The sequence below is a fragment of the Fistularia commersonii genome, chromosome 34 (genome assembly GCF_037954325.1).
Source record: "Fistularia commersonii isolate RoL2024-O1a breed Wild chromosome 34, RoL_Fcom_v1.0, whole genome shotgun sequence".
In the NCBI taxonomy this organism is placed as follows: Eukaryota; Metazoa; Chordata; class Actinopteri; order Syngnathiformes; family Fistulariidae; genus Fistularia; species Fistularia commersonii.
The window spans coordinates 10674602-10689665 of record NC_141317.1 but is presented as its reverse complement, the minus strand read 5'-3'; the positions used below and the strand labels follow the sequence as shown (position 1 = coordinate 10689665).

At 53.2% G+C, this 15064-nt stretch overlaps 2 protein-coding genes and 1 long non-coding RNA gene across 5 annotated transcripts; 2 read left to right on the top strand and 1 right to left on the bottom strand.

Annotated features, from left to right (window-relative positions):
* The first annotated feature begins 1418 nt into the window (after positions 1 to 1418).
* On the top strand, positions 1419 to 6567 carry tsr2 (TSR2 ribosome maturation factor). 2 transcript variants are annotated; one of them, XR_015104340.1, is made up of 5 exons: positions 1419 to 1549; positions 1905 to 1995; positions 3132 to 3223; positions 3344 to 4365; positions 4453 to 6567. XR_015104340.1 is itself a non-coding variant. In XM_086141246.1 (5 exons), the coding sequence occupies exons 1-5, from the start codon at positions 1472 to 1474 to the stop codon at positions 6337 to 6339; spliced, it is 546 nt and encodes a 181-aa protein (XP_085997372.1). In that variant the 5' UTR covers positions 1420 to 1471; the 3' UTR covers positions 6340 to 6567. The 2 variants fall into 2 exon arrangements, 1 of the variants encoding a protein (XP_085997372.1); XM_086141246.1 differs by having other exon boundaries at positions 1420 to 1549; positions 3344 to 3517; positions 6229 to 6567.
* LOC147214586 (uncharacterized) lies at positions 6451 to 7298 on the bottom strand. Its single transcript, XR_015104341.1, has 2 exons — positions 7157 to 7298; positions 6451 to 6912 (listed from the first exon to the last, which is right to left on the bottom strand). It is a non-coding gene; the product is annotated as an uncharacterized LOC147214586 (long non-coding RNA).
* On the top strand, positions 7283 to 14833 carry cdk16 (cyclin dependent kinase 16). Of its 2 annotated transcripts, none has more exons than XM_086141244.1 (17): positions 7283 to 7415; positions 8488 to 8664; positions 9052 to 9204; positions 9369 to 9487; positions 9599 to 9727; positions 9829 to 9885; positions 9958 to 10072; positions 10398 to 10492; positions 10582 to 10644; positions 10734 to 10857; positions 10940 to 11060; positions 11149 to 11246; positions 11578 to 11683; positions 12384 to 12426; positions 12567 to 12657; positions 12844 to 12918; positions 13153 to 14833. In XM_086141244.1, exons 2-17 carry the CDS (start codon positions 8541 to 8543, stop codon positions 13188 to 13190), a joined length of 1551 nt encoding a protein of 516 aa, XP_085997370.1. In that variant the 5' UTR covers positions 7283 to 7415; positions 8488 to 8540; the 3' UTR covers positions 13191 to 14833. The 2 variants fall into 2 exon arrangements, with proteins under 2 accessions (XP_085997370.1, XP_085997371.1); XM_086141245.1 differs by having other exon boundaries at positions 13150 to 14833.
* The last annotated feature ends 231 nt before the right edge of the window (positions 14834 to 15064 follow it).

Genomic DNA, 15064 nt, shown 5'->3' with positions numbered 1-15064 from the left:
CCGCCGCCGCCGATCGACTCCTATCCGTGTCCGATCGATGACCGGCCCTGAAACCAGACCCTCCCGGCTCCCGCTGGCTCCCTGACGGCCGTCGTCCACGGCAACCGGGGGAAAATGAAAAAGAAAGTGGCGGACGTCCGGGAGAGATGCCGACGCGGACCGGCTCCGAGCCACGACGCGCACCCAGGAAGGAGGACCGGTCAGAACCTGGTCCGCCGAGTCTCCCTGGAGGCGAGCGGCGCCGAGGCCGGACGCCCAGCCGGACCGTCTCTGCCCCCTGCTGGACGCCGGCTGGACGCCGGCTTCCCCACCAGAAGACCAGACCTGCAACCCTGCAGAGGGCGCCTGTGGGAGGAGGCCACCTGAAGAACATGAAACAAACCAGCACCAGATACCTCCAAGAAGCTCCAAGAAGAGAAACAGTCACTTTAAAAGTGTTTTTTTTTAAATGACAGCTGTATATTCTTCTGATTTTGCCCGATGGTTTCCTGGAGATGCAGCCAGCTGTCTTTCCATTTCCCCTCTTTGTCTCCCGTCACACCTTCTCCGTCCGCCGCCGTGCACGTTTTTCTTTCATTCGCGAATCATTTTCACGTCATTTCCGGGCACGTTTATCGCCGGTCGTGTAGAAATTTTCCCCCTCAACTTTTCTGCCCGCGTCTTTGTATTCAAACGCAGCGAGGGCAAGTAACGAGTATATTTCTAATCCATTTGCAGTTTATTTCTCTCGGCCTCATTCGCCGAGACCGGGAACACCGAGCAACGAAATCATTGACGTTCGAATAAATGGCTGAGAGGAAACTAGTTGGTGTTTATTTCTTTGTGACCCGTGCACCACACTTTAGCTATATTTATTTATTCAACGAATACAATTAACAGAGAGTACGCGGACTTGATAAAATATTACTGAAAACAGCCTGGGAGTTTTCAGAATCAGAAACACTTTATTTATCCCTGAGGGGCAATGGGGGGAAGGTGGGGTAGCAGCATCAGAACTGCAGGCATCAAGAATAAAATGAAAAAAACAAAAAGAATAATATACATGTGTGTGTATAAATATATAGAAATAAATTACTGTCCAAAATTGTGCAAATTGTAGGTTTCAGTCTTAATATTTGACTGTCATTCACACGCGGAGAGAGGCGAGGGGTCGGGCCATCATGTGTGAGCGCCCCGACCCGTTCCCACGGTGTCGGCCGACGGACGGGACGCAGCGGGTGAAGCAGAAGGTCACCACGCTCTCGGTGAAGGGGAAATAAAACCCGGTTCAGACGGTTTGAAAACGCAAGAAACTCCGATAAAGAAGGTGAGTGAGATTTCAGTCGAACGTTTGCAAAGTGTTTCTGGGGTCAAAGGTCAGCGGCAGAGCCAGAGAGCCGCTGATCCGGATCGACTGCTCCGGTCTGGTTCTGATCCGGATCTACTGCTCGGGTCTGATCCGGATCGACTGCTCCGGTCTGGCTCGTCCAACATGGCGGCCGCCGCTGCCTCGCGGGAGCCGTTCAAGGAGGCCGTGCGGGCGGTTCTGGGCGGCTGGCCGGTTCTGCAGGTGAGCCGCGCACACGCACACGCACACAGACACAGACACTCACGAATATTTATTTTTTTTTGGGGGGTGAGTTGACGGTCCGCGGACACACGCGCTCCTGCTAACGGCTAATGCTAACAGAAGCCAATCACGCACGCTGCGGATCAATCCGGATGATCGGCTGCTGACGTCACGATGCGTCACGTCGGGGAAATCGAGTTTCCCGCTCACGGAACAGGACGGCCACCGGGTCGGACCCGGTGCTGTCAGTCACTCTTGCTCCTAAAGTGTGTGTGTGTGTGTGTGTGTGTGTGTGTGTGTGTGTGTGTGTGTGTGTGTGTGTGTGTGTGTGTTTCATATCTACATGTCTCCACAGATTGCGGTGGACAACGGCTTCGGAGGTCTGTACGGGCAGCAGAAGGCCGACTGGATGGTGGAGGTGGTACAGCAGTACTTTCATGACAATGGTCAGTCGCCATGGCAACGCCTTATTGGACCACCTTACAGATACATGTTTGTTTGTTTGGAAGTTTCCTAGGACAGTGTACAATTCCATGAAGTACAGAGGCAGAGATGTTCGTACCAGATTGTAGCTCACAGCTCATTTCCATCTGCAGTCCTGGGGAGACAATACAAATATAAAACTGTACAAAATAGACGATATATGTAAAATATACAAGGCAATAAAGGCAACAAAATAACTATACAATATATAAACGGGCAATATAAGCCAGAATAAAAGGAAAGGTGGAGGAGACAGTGGTGAGACCAGCGATGATGTTTGGACCAGAAACTGTTCCAATGACCAAAAGACAGCAGGCAGAACTAGAGGTTGCAGAGATGAAGATGTTGAGGTTCTCTTTGGGAGTGACCAGGATGGAGAGGATCAGGAATGAGTCCATCAGAGGAACGGCACATGTTCGATGTTTTGGAGAGAAGGTCAGAGAAGCCAGATGAGATGGTTGGGTCATGGACAGAGGAGGGATGGAGAATATATCGGTAGACGGATGCTGGAGTTGGAGCTGCCAGGCAAGAGGTCTGGAGGAAGACCAAAGAGAAGATTTATGGACGTAGTGAGAGAAGATATGAAGGTAGTTGGTGTGAGAGAGGAGGATCCAGAGGATAGGGTTAGATGGAGACGGTTGACTCGCTGTGGCGACACCTGAAGGGAAAAGCCGAAAGAAGAAGATGAAGATATAAACAGGCAATAAAATATGTATTTTGCAAGTTGAAAGTGCTGTTGTTGTGATATTATTACTTTGGTCATCTGGGGGCCATCAGAAGTGACCCAGAAGGTTTAACCTCTGATGGCAAAACACCTGTCTGACATTATTAGCGTGAGCATGTTTGGTTCTCCAGAATCCAAATTTTAACGTCCCGTGTAAAGGTGGGAGAGTCGGTCATGTTCTTCAGATTGTCTGAAGGCCATTCCATTCTTTGATGGCTTTATTGGAAAAGGCAGACTCTCTTTTAGGAACATGGCAGTCTCCTCTAGACACCGACCTTAGCACTGGACTTGTGAGTTGGGAGATGTCAGATAGAGTTAAAATAGTGTATGTATATGTGTGTGTGTGTGTGTGTGTGTGTGTGTGTGCCGGTTCAGCTGATCTGGAGCAGTATGAGGTGGAAGATTTCCTCTCTGACCTGATGGACCAGGAGTTTGACACAGTGGTGGATGACGGGAGTTTACCCCAGGTATGCACGCACACACACACACACACACACACACTGGCAAATTGTCAGTAATTGACGGCTTTGCAAAGTCTGAGAGCAGACGGAGCCCCGAGGTCAGAGGTCAACCTGGTGTGTCCGCAGGTGTCGTCGCGGCTGATGCAGATGTTCGTCCAGTGGCGTCAGGGTTCGCTGCAGCAGCTGGCGCTCTCCGTCCAGGAGCTGACGCACAACAAGGCTCCCAGGGCCAAGGTGGCGGCGCCGCCTCCCCGGCCCGATCTGGAGAGCGAGGAGGACGAGGAGGACGAGGAGGCGCAGGTACGAAGGAAGGTCCCCGCGTTCTGCGGGCCGGGATGTCTGACGGGTCACGTGGACGTTCGCAAGACGTCGGCCTTTGTCCTCCAGGCGAGGAGCCGCCGTCTGAGTGGGTTTCATGCGGCCGTCGGGGTCTACGCTGGACGCGGTGGGCGGACGGGTTCTCGCCGAGTTCTCCGTGTTCCTCCCGCATCCCGAGAGCGGTCTGCTTGTTCACCGGAGACTCTGAACGGTTGGACGATTGACAGCTGATCGTCCGGGTTAGGCTCCGCCCCCTCGCCCGTCTAGGATCGGGTCATGAGTCCGTGTCGTCGGGTGAGACGGCGAGGAATTATCTAGGGCTTCGGAGCCGGTTCTCCTAGAGATGTTGGGGTGATTCTTTTCTGACCTCCACCCGACCCCGGTGGGAAGGGCTCGGGTCAGAGGGATGCTGGGAGGTCCTGCTGAGAAGGTCCCACGAGACCGGCGTGTTCTGCCGAAGAAGGTATCGGAGCGACCTTGCGTTGTGTGTGTTCGGTCCAGACGTCCTCCAGACGGGGGACCCGGAGAACCTCTCCTGTCTGCTTTGGACCCCCTGAGAAACCCAGTTCCTCCGAGGAACCTCCGCCCTCAGAGGTCCAGGACCAGGAGTTGGCTCCCCCTCCAGCAGGGGGAGCGGCAGGGCGGACCAGCCGTCGCCTCCCTCCTCCAGCAGGGGGAGGAGACTCAAGATGGGTTTCGTTTGTGAGGAAGCGAGAGCCGCCGCCCGTCGGAGGGGAAATCAGCGTCCGAGACCAGAAGGCTCCGGCGTGAGGAGAAGGACGCGGCTGCCTCAGAGGAAGAAGCGGTGAAGATGCAGCGGGGGGGCCAAGGTTCAGTCGCTTCCTCTTATTTTACAATATTTATCTTTAGTTCGTCGGCTTATTTTCTCGCTGACTCTCGGGTCCTTTGTTGCACAGCTGAACTGTTCCGACGGCAGAACGTGCGCACCAGAGAGCGGCTGCTGAAGTTCTGGGTCGAGCTTGTCCTGAGCGCCGCCACGGCCAACGCCGACCTCCAGCTGTACGACCAGAATAGGAGGGCGGTGTGTCGGAGGCCCCCCTGGCCGGAGCGCCCCTGGAGGGGCTGCTTCGTCCACTACCGGCAGGTTCTGAGCAGCGACGTCCTGACGGGTCCGAGCTACTGGGAGGTGGAGTTTGAGGGGGAGGGAGGCGGCGTGGCGGTGGCGTACAGCTCCATCAGACGCAGGGCCAAGGAGAGCCTGTTTGGATTCAACGACAAGTCCTGGGTTTTGCATCGTGACAAACACCAGTACAGCTTCTTACACGACAACCGCGGGCGTGAGGTCGCGGGACCGGCGAGCCCTCGCATCGGAGTGTTCGTGGACCCCCAGGCGGGGGAGCTGGCCTTCTACGCCGTCGTCGCCCACGGGGCCGAGCTCCTCCACCGGGTCCGCGCCGCCTTCACGCAGCCGCTCCACGCCGGGATCAGCCTGCAGGTCGACGTTGCCGCGGCGGAGCTGGTTTAGTTTGGACGTGTGGACGGAAAGCTGCGAGTTCTCCGGCCGACCGGCAGAAGCTCACGACGCGCCCGAACATCTGCACGGCTTTGTTTGTAGCCTGAGTTGTAGGTCTTTTATGGCTTATCAACTGAAAATCTGGTGTCTCTGCTTTTGCAGCTTGTTCCTTCCTGAGTTCTCGCTTTTCAATATTTGTAGACAATTTGTCGTTCAGTTATAGGTTTCTTGGTGAGTCTTTCATCAGCCTTGAATTCCATAAAAGTCTGGAGAAGATTTATATGGCAGACAGTATGACTGACTGACTGCGGTCCTTCTAACGTTACCACCATGAGCAGTTTTTGGAAAATACTTCTCCGAAGACAAACGGAAGACATCTGCTGTTTGTAGACAAACTAAAATAATGTTTGGCCAGTTTGATTATTTTTTTCTTTTTACAGTTCCACTTCCATTCAAATTATGCCAGTTTGTGTCTTCGGATTAGTGTTTCTTATTTCTGCAAATGTTAGCGCTGTTCTGTCCTGCGGTGACTTCGGTAAGGAGTAACCTTAGCGCACCCGAGGCCCAGCTTTCAGACCAACTCCACGACCCGGGATCCTGCAGGCGGACAGGACGTCTCTGATGGCTGGAGCTCCTTCTCGCCCGCCACCGTCAGGACGGGAAGTCTTTTTGCCAGCAACCGTCTTGTAAATAAGTTCGACAATGACGGCATAACGGTTTTCGTTCCATTAAACTACGATGGTTATTTTCTCATTCGTAATCGTAGCAGGCGGTTTCGTTTCCACGCTCGCGAGTCTTTTTCACCGAAAACAAGGAGAGGAACGGAGGCTGCTAGCATGTAGCTGCCACCGGGAGAAACACGCAAACCGTAGGGAGAGTTCCTGCTGATTGGTGGAGAAAGTTTAAAAACCTTCAGTGTGCAGATGGAACCGCTGTCAAGCTGCTGCTTTTTGGAAGTGAAAGCAATGGAAGAATGAGAGTGGCAGAGTTGACCTTTGACCTTCCACTGCAGAACCAACGGCATTGATTGCGGGACGCTTCATTTTAAATCATTGTTAAAAATTCTGCAGCATTCATTCCAGATCATTTCAAATTCATCGAATCCATTCTAGAACTGAACATTCTGAAGTGATTTCAAATGGTTTGTGTGTGTGTGTGTGTGTGTGTGTGTGTGTGTGTGTGTGTGTGTGTGTGTGTGTGTGTGTGTGTGTGTCCACAGATGGAGTGTGAAGCCTCCAGGCCGTCAGACGGCAGGACAGATGCTGAGCCTCCTCTTCCTGCTGCTCCTCAGGAGGACGACGGCTGGACGCTGGTCCGGAGGAAGAAGTGAACTTCAGTCTCAAGACTCCTCCTGGTCCACTCAGCGTGTGTGTGTGTGTGTGTGTGTGTGTGTGTGTGTGTGTGTGTGTGTGTGTGAGGGAGAGACTGAAGAACCCGAACGTTTTTACATTTTTCTTTGTTTTTAATCTCAGACTTTTCTGAGTTTTTGTTTTCAGCCGATTTTGTTTCTGTACTTTTTTTCCTACATGTAAATAAAATGTTGGATCATGTATCACAATTTGTTTTCCAACTTCTAAGATCCATTGACACGAAATCCTGGCTGGAGTTGTTTGTTATTTCCACATCGGTGGAACTTCTTGTCATTTGTTTTTCTGAATATGTAAATAATCTTCACGTGGACTCCTGGTCACTTTTAAAGCTCCTCCTTTTTAAATGTCTGTCTTCTGTTCTTTTGTGTCGACTCCTCGCCGGTTTGAGTCTCCAAACACCAGGACGCCTCAGATGTTCTGACACTTGTGGTCCGAAGAAGCCTGGAGTCCGAGACCTCCAGGCACTGAGGCAGAAGATGCAACTGCATGGAAACAATCAACAGCAGCATTCGACCGACCAAACAAAAAAACTCCTGAAAGTTAAAAAAGAGATAGACAAATCTAAAAGCGCATCCTATACTGACGTGAATAAACCTCTTAAAACTTTATTGGTGTGTTTAAAAGCATCGGACGCTCAGCGCGCCTGCAGGAGGACAGGATTCCTGCAGAGCTCAGAGTTTAACCTTCGCCGAATGTCAAAGTGTCAGCAGCCATTGCGGCCACAGACAGCGGAAGTGCGCCTTCAAAATTCCAAATCTTTCAAAATAAAACTCTCACCTCCGCGGCGGCGATCCGGTCCGCCGCCATCCGTCGACCCGGTTCGCCTGGAGGCGGCGGCGGGAGGTTGCGGGAGGCGGCGGGAGGTTGCGGGAGGCGGGTCCCGCGCCGGGTCCCCGTGTGGTGACGCAGCGGCGCGGTCAGCTCTCGGCGCAGCAGCAACATGGCTGCAGATTACCGGGAGCCGGACGGAGCCGAGACGCGGTCGGGCTGAACCGAGACCGAGAGCACCGAGGACACACCGGGGACGAACCTCCCGGTGAGCGTCGCCGCCGCCGCAGCCGCTTCCGCCGCCCAGCGCTCCTCCCGGATAGCGTTTGTTTTGGAAATAACGGTGCCCGTAGCCGGAGCGGCGGGTCCGGGCAGGACGGCGGTCCGCCTCCGAGGCTATTTATAACGCCGCTGTCATCCGCCGCAGCGCACCGGCGGCCCCCCGGCCCAGCGGCCCCGCGGCCCCGCGGCCCCCCGGCCCAGCGGCCCCGCGGCCCAGCGGCCCGCCGCCCGGCCGGCGCTTGCACGGAGCCGCAGCCGCTGTCGCCGGAGCCGCTAGCTGTTAGCAAACATGCTAAACCTCGGAAGGGAGACGTCTTCCTCGGTGACATCACCGGGGTGACTGCGTGACGTAATACAATCTTCGGGCCATGACGTAACTTGCCTGTCAAGTAGAAAAGCTGTCAGGCAGCTGTTAGCGTGTAAACTGTTGAGTGGATTTTTTTTTGCATTTAACGCAAGAATAGTTTATCTTTGCAAACTAGCTTAAGCGGAGACGAGCTACCGGTGGGCTGCTAGCAAGTTAGCTCTCTATTTACTAAAGCTAACCCTCTGCGTGACTTTAGCATGTTTGCCGTCAGGTAAATGCTATCATTTCAGGTGTTTATTTATGGGTAAGCATGTTGGTCGTGTCAGTCCGGCTGTCAAGTAGATGCCGACTAGCTGCCGGTTCGGTGTTCTCCTGTTCTATCATGTATTCGTGAATATTTTGGCAAATGTACCATCATATTGATCTTTGCGTCTTAGCCGTCAGCTAGGTGTTAGCATGTAATCTGTGCAAACATGTCAGCCGTCAGGTGAGTTACATGCCTCTGTGTTTACACAGGTTAGCCATGTGGTTGACTTTTAGCATCTTAGCTGCCCCGCAAAGGCTAGCACGCTTGGTATAGTTGCACATGGGACGTCAAGCACAATTTAGTGGCTTAGCTGTCCTGTTAGCATGGAGCCAGTTAGCGGTCAGGTAGGTTGTAGCATCTTGGATTCAATAAATGGAGCAGAACCAGAATGGTAAATGAGTGGCGAAGCGAGCCAGGTGAGTCTTCCCTCCTGCTCTTGTCCAGGTGTGGGGTCGACGCTGGCCGCCCCGCCTCCCTCGGCATCGCGGCCCCCTCTTATGGAGAGGATGAGGAAGATCAAGCGGCAGCTGTCTCTTACCCTGGGGAGGGGAGGGTCCGGGGCAGGAGACCGGACGGGGAGCGACGCCATCAACCAGGAAGTGACATCGCACAGTGACTCAGGTGAGCGCTTGTGTTGTCACTTGTTTCCCCACTTCACATGTATGACATCGTCGGCCTGCCCGGTCCACCGTTCCTGTGTCTGATAGCTCGCTAGGACCTGCTGACGGGACGCCCTTCGCCGCTTCTTTTAGCACTTTGTCGTCCATGCTAACTCTTCTACTTTTGCGAGCACCAACTTTCTGCACGTGCTAACTTGTTGTTTTTCAATCGCAACAAGGAGCTTCTGCTAACCATCCTATAAAACCGAAGATCGTCTTTTCAGTTCACAGTGTGAACCAGTGAGCTGTCTTCACTGGTTTGGAAGCACACACAGATACACCCCCCCCCCCCAAAGGGTGGTCGGTCGGCTCGTCGGTCATCGTCTGTTTGTGCTTGTTGTTCTCACAGAAGCCGGTTCCCTGAGGAGCTCGTCAGGCGTGAAGGTCAGAGGCTCGTCTTCCTCCGTTCAGTCTCTGCTTCAGTCGTACAGCAGCTCCCTGCGGAGGCCCCGCGGCCTGGGACGCAGCCTGAGCTCCTACCTGAACCGCAGCGCCAGGCTGGGTACTGATACTGCAGTATGACTGCAAAGAAACACACACTGCTACTCCTGCAGGCCTGAGCTCCAGCCTCATCCGTCAGGCCTGTGACCGCAGGGATTCGCTAACTGACGAATGTGTGTGTGTGTGTGTGTGTGTGTGTGTGTGTGTGTGTCTGTATGTGATCAGAAATTGTGCATGAGGATGTGAAGATGAGCTCAGATGGAGAAAATGATCCAACCTCCTCTTCTGACGATGTTCAAACTCCAGTGAAAGTCCGATTGAGACCAAAGAAGATCTCAACTGAGGTACAAAGTAAACACACACATTCACTCAGGGATGTATTGTGCAGTAATACGCGTTGAGGCATCCAGAGAAGTGGTTGAAGTTGTGTAAAACCATTGTCCCGGATGCTTCAGGACATCAACAAACGCCTGTCGTTACCTGCTGACATCCGTCTTCCTGATGGCTACCTGGAGAAGTTCAGTCTGATTGGTCCGGCTCTGCTGGAGCAGCCAATCAGCAGGCGGTTACGCAGAGTGTCTCTGGTACGTCTTCAGTCCGCCGGGGTTTCCTCCTCGGGTAGGAATCGTCTTTAACGTATTCTGTCTATCTGTGTGTTTGTGTGTGTGTGTGTGGGGGTGTGAAGTCAGAGATTGGCTTCGGGAAGCTGGAGACCTACATCAAACTGGACAAACTGGGAGAGGTGAGACACTTCCTGTCTGTGTCACCCGTCAGTCCATCCTGTCTGTGCGTCTCACCCGTCCGTTGTCTGCAGGGAACCTACGCCACGGTGTACAAAGGCCGCAGTAAACTGACTGAAAATCTCGTGGCTCTGAAGGAAATCCGTCTGGAACATGAAGAAGGAGCTCCATGCACCGCAATACGAGAAGGTACGACTTTCAGAGTACTGCAATACGAGAAGAGTACTGCAGTATGAGAGGGTACCACCACTAGTATACTGCACTCAGAGGAAACAGTGCAGTCAGAGCGGTGATGCTCTCAGAGAGGTAGCAAAGTGCAGAGGAACCGTCAAAACAGAACACATCAACTGAGGATGAAACATTTTGACCTGGTTTTACTGCAGCCTGCAGTACCGTTATTGTCCACCAGGGGGCTCTTTGAATCTCTGCCTCAACAACAAGTTAGACTTCTAGAGTTGAAAAGTAAATAATCATAAATATTAGCAATGACTGCAATGTGTGTGTTTCCCCTCAGTTTCCCTGCTGAAGGACCTGAAACACGCCAACATCGTCACACTGCATGACATCATTCACACACAGAAGTCCCTCACGCTGGTGTTTGAGTACCTGGTGAGACACACACACACACACACACACACACACATACATGCGTCTGTGTGTGTGTCACACTCAAACGTGGTCTTGTGTGTTTCTTTCAGGACAAAGATCTGAAACAGTATCTGGACGACTGTGGAAACACAATCCATGTCCACAATGTGAAGGTGAGTATTGATGGGTCCGTCCCGGTCTGGCCCCCCATCTGTCCGTGTCCTGGTCTTGGTCTAACCCCCTTTCCCTCCCCTGTGTGCAGCTCTTCCTCTTTCAGCTGCTGCGAGGTTTGTCCTACTGCCACCACAGGAAGGTCCTGCACCGAGACCTGAAGCCCCAGAACCTCCTGATCAACGAGCGCGGAGAACTGAAACTGGCCGACTTTGGTAATCGCCCGGAGAACGTCGAGAAACACCGGACGGTCGGAGATGATGGATGTTGACCCGGCAGAACCCGGTCCTGTTGCAGGTTTGGCGCGGGCGAAGTCCATCCCCACCAAGACCTACTCCAACGAGGTGGTGACGCTGTGGTACCGCCCCCCCGACATCCTGCTGGGCAGCACCGACTACTCCACGCACATCGACATGTGGTGAGTCAGGTCGTCACGGCGACCGGCGGCCGTCTTCATGGAGACGGACCGTGCGTGAGTGTGACGGCGTCCGTCCGTCCGTCCGCAGGGGTGTCGGCTGCATCTTCTATGAGATGGTGACGGGACGCCCTCTGTTTCCGGGCTCGACGGTGGAGGAGGAGCTTCACTTCATCTTCAAGCTGCTGGGTGAGACTGGGCCCGGACCCACCGCCACAAACACTCCCCATCTCCGCTTCCACTCCTGAACCCTCCGAGCTCCGGGCTGGACCTCTGAAATATGTTCGTCGACGTGCTTTACTGTGAAGGTCCCAGCAGAAAGCAGGAAGCTCTTCTTTTGTCAGTGTTTCCGTTTCCTGGGAGTTTAACTTGACATGAGAGGCTTCAGACGCGGCAGCAGGCCCACAGAAGTCCTGCTGAAGCAGCTGAGCTTTGGCTCGTGGTCCTCAGCCCACGGCGCCGGGTCCGGGACCTTCTGCCGCCGCCGCTCGCTCACAAGATGTGTGACGTTTCTGTGCAGGGACGCCCACGGAGCTCAGCTGGCCTGGGATCAGTTCCAACAACGACTTCATGGCCTACAACTACCCGCATTACAGAGCCGAGAGGCTGGGTACACACACTCCCAGGTATGTGCGCACGCACGCGCGCACACACACACACACACACACTCCCAGGTACGTGCACGCGCCCACACACACACACTCCACCCATACAATTTGTTCTTTATTCCTGTCAGTTTTATCCAGTTTTGTTCTTGTAGACACACACATATATATATATATATATACCGTAATTTCCGGACGATGAGCCGCAACTTTTTTCACGTAAACAACGATGCGGCTAATATATGGACTTTGGGTGTGGGACGCTAACGAGCTTCACGCCGCTAAAACGTTTATCCTCGTCACATCGGACCGATGGAATGAGCAGGAAATTCTGAGTCCGTTCCCAAGATAGCGATTGGCTCGGCAGTGCGGCTTATATTGAGGTGCGCTCATTAGTCCGGAAAGTACGGTGTGTGTATATATATATATATGTATATATATATATACACACACATACTCACACACTCTTCTCACGCACACACACACACATACATTTCATACAAGATGTCATTAAGATTATCCATCAAATGTGTACATTTCTCATATATATATTTCTTCTCATACAGTTCAGAAAATATAGCTCTGAAGCATGACAGTAGTGTGTGTGTGTGTGCGTGCGCTTGTGTGTGCGTGTGTGTGTGTGTGTGTGTGTGTGTGTGTGTGTGTGTGTGTGTGTGTGTGTGTGTGTGTGTGTGTGTGTGTGTGTGTGTGTCTTCTGCAGGCTCAGCAGTGAGGGGGTGGAGCTGTTGTCAAAGTTCCTACAGGTCAGTGAAGGTCTCTGCATCTTAGTGAGGTGACGTGTGAGGTGAAGACTGTATGGCTAAAATGTGAAATAAAGATAAATCCAAAACAGAAAGGAAATATGACAGATAAAATAAATAAAGGATGTCCTTCCTTTTTCCAGTTTGAAGGAAAGAAGAGAATTTCAGCCGACGCCTCCATGAAGCACCGTTACTTCAGTAACCTGGGAGACCGAGTTCTGACCCTGCCTGACAGTGAGTCACATGACTGACAGTGTGTGAGTGTGAGTGAGTGAGTGAGTGAGTGAGTGAGTGAGTGTGTGTGTGTGTGTGTGTGTGTGTGTGTGTGTGTGTGTGTGTGTGTGTGTGTGTGTGTGTGTGTGTGTGCGCGCGTGGGCATGTTTCATAGTATGTTTTCTGACAACACTGTTCTTCTTCCAGCCACCTCCATCTTTAGCTTGCCTGAAATTGAATTAGAAAAGGAAACAATAAGGACGATAAGCCTCCCTGAGCCAGGTAACACACACACACACACACACACACACACACACATGCGCACTCAAAGTCATGTTTCTCACTGTCAGACCGGGTCAGAACACTTATATTCATGAAACCAAGTGTTTTATTGAAGTCTCAGAAGTTGTGTGTGTGTGTGTGTGTGTGCGTGTGTGCGTGTGTGTGTGTTCTTGTCACAACGTTAATGTATTTTTTTTTTTGCACTAAAGTTGTGTGTCCTGTCCCGTCCAGCAGCAAACAGTCCGAGCAGGAGGCGGAGTCTCCTCTTCTGACGTCGCCATGGTGACGCCGTGACGAATGTTTGCCCGTTTAAGTTTCTTCTCCTGCTGCTGAATAACCCCCGACGTTGAAGGACACAAAACGTCGTCAGACATTTTGAATGCAATAACGAATCGCCAGCCATCGGCCAATCAGAGGACGGGATGTGGTCGCCAGCGGCGACGGGTGCTTCGCCCGAACGAGGGAATAAATACCGTCTTCCATTGTCGCGGCTCAGATCCGATCCGTGAGGTTCGTCGACGTAACTTCCGGACGACCTCTGAGGAAAGTATTCTTCACACGCCCTGGTGTTCCTGGAGCGTCTTGGAGAGCCTGGAGCGTCCTGACCTTCCACCGCATCTGAGGTGGCTTCAGCCCACCTCCTGCTCCTCTGCTCCACACCAGCACCTCGCCACTTCTTCTCCGCCCTCCCTCCAGCTCCTCTCCAGCCTTCACTGAAGGAGTGGGTCAGAGGATCAGAAGAAGTGGGTTTCTTTGAGAAGGAAGGAGAATCAGCGACAGGGTCCATCATCTTCTGCTCGGATCTTTGATGGATCACCGATTGAAGGGACAGGAGGTTCCCGCAGCTCCAAGGACCTTCTTGACCGGTTTCCCGCTTCCACTCGTCCTCCGGCGGCTGAAGGTCGCCGTCCTTCCTTCTCCTCTTCCCTCAGAAGTCCCTCGCTCCCTCGCTCGCTGCCGCGCTCCCCTCCGATTGGTCGCAGAGGAGCGTGCCCGTTAGCTCCGCCTCCTGTTGTGGGCGGAGCCGCAGTACTGCCAAGTACTCCTACTGTAATACTCCCGAGTGCTGTAGCCTGTCGGCGGGGTTTGATTGACGCGCGTCGCTCACACTCATGTGGGATTAGCCTAGCGGCGCGCTAACCCCAGGCCGAGGGTCCGTCCGGCGGGATGAAGCGTCACCTGCTGCGGTGTGACGGGCAGAGCGGCGAGGGGGCGGAGCCTCGGCCTGAGTGGGCGCGCCCGCGGTAGTTTGGTGTCGTGTCACTTTTTTTTGTCTTTTGGAGTTTTTTTTTTTTTTTTTCTTTTGTCCGTGTTTTTAAATGTGGTCGTCGGCGGCGGGATGTGGAACCCGTGGAGGACGGAGAGCAGAAGGAACGCTCCACGTCACTCCAGGGCCAGAGGAGAAGAACGGAGATATCAACACTTATTCCCGCCGTGAAACACAAGCAGCTGTGAAAGGGGGCGGAGCCAGACGGCGCCGCCCGCCAGCGTCTCCAGGGAGACAGTTGAATGTACCAACGGAGAGATGAACTGATATTGATCACCGATAATCAGTATTATGAAGATGATTGGTCCGGCGGAGCCCGACCGGGTTCTGGGCCGGGGCTTTAATCCAGGGTTCCGGTCCAGGGTCCCGATCCAGGGTCCGGTCCATCGTCACCGGGTGTTTAAGGTTCGAGGCGTGTCGTTGTTTTTGTTTGTTGTTCATCTTTGAGCCACAGTTCTTCATCCCAGAACCCGGTTCCTCCTCAGGCCGGACCTTCAGCCCTCAGGGCTCAGAGGGAACGTACCTGCTGAGCTGCTCCATCCTGACAGCAGGGATGGAGACGCTAATGTTACGTGGTAATCTATTAGATCAGATCCTCATGTTACACAACTGTGGTTGTAATATTATGGGATTAAAGTCATAATCCAAGGTGAGCGCTGTGTGTGAGTGGTGTCGCGTTCCTCTGACCGTAGAAGATGGTGGAGATCTGAGATCAGCAGAGATGTTGTGAGGAGGAGTCTGGCCGTTTAATCTGCCAGATTGCGGTTTGCTTTGATTATTTTTGCCGCTTCTCTGCTGCTGGGAATCCGGCGGACATCTTTGTTTCGGGCGACCCCTCGAACCGGTGTGTGACGGGTGTGTTCCCGCTGCGATTCTTTC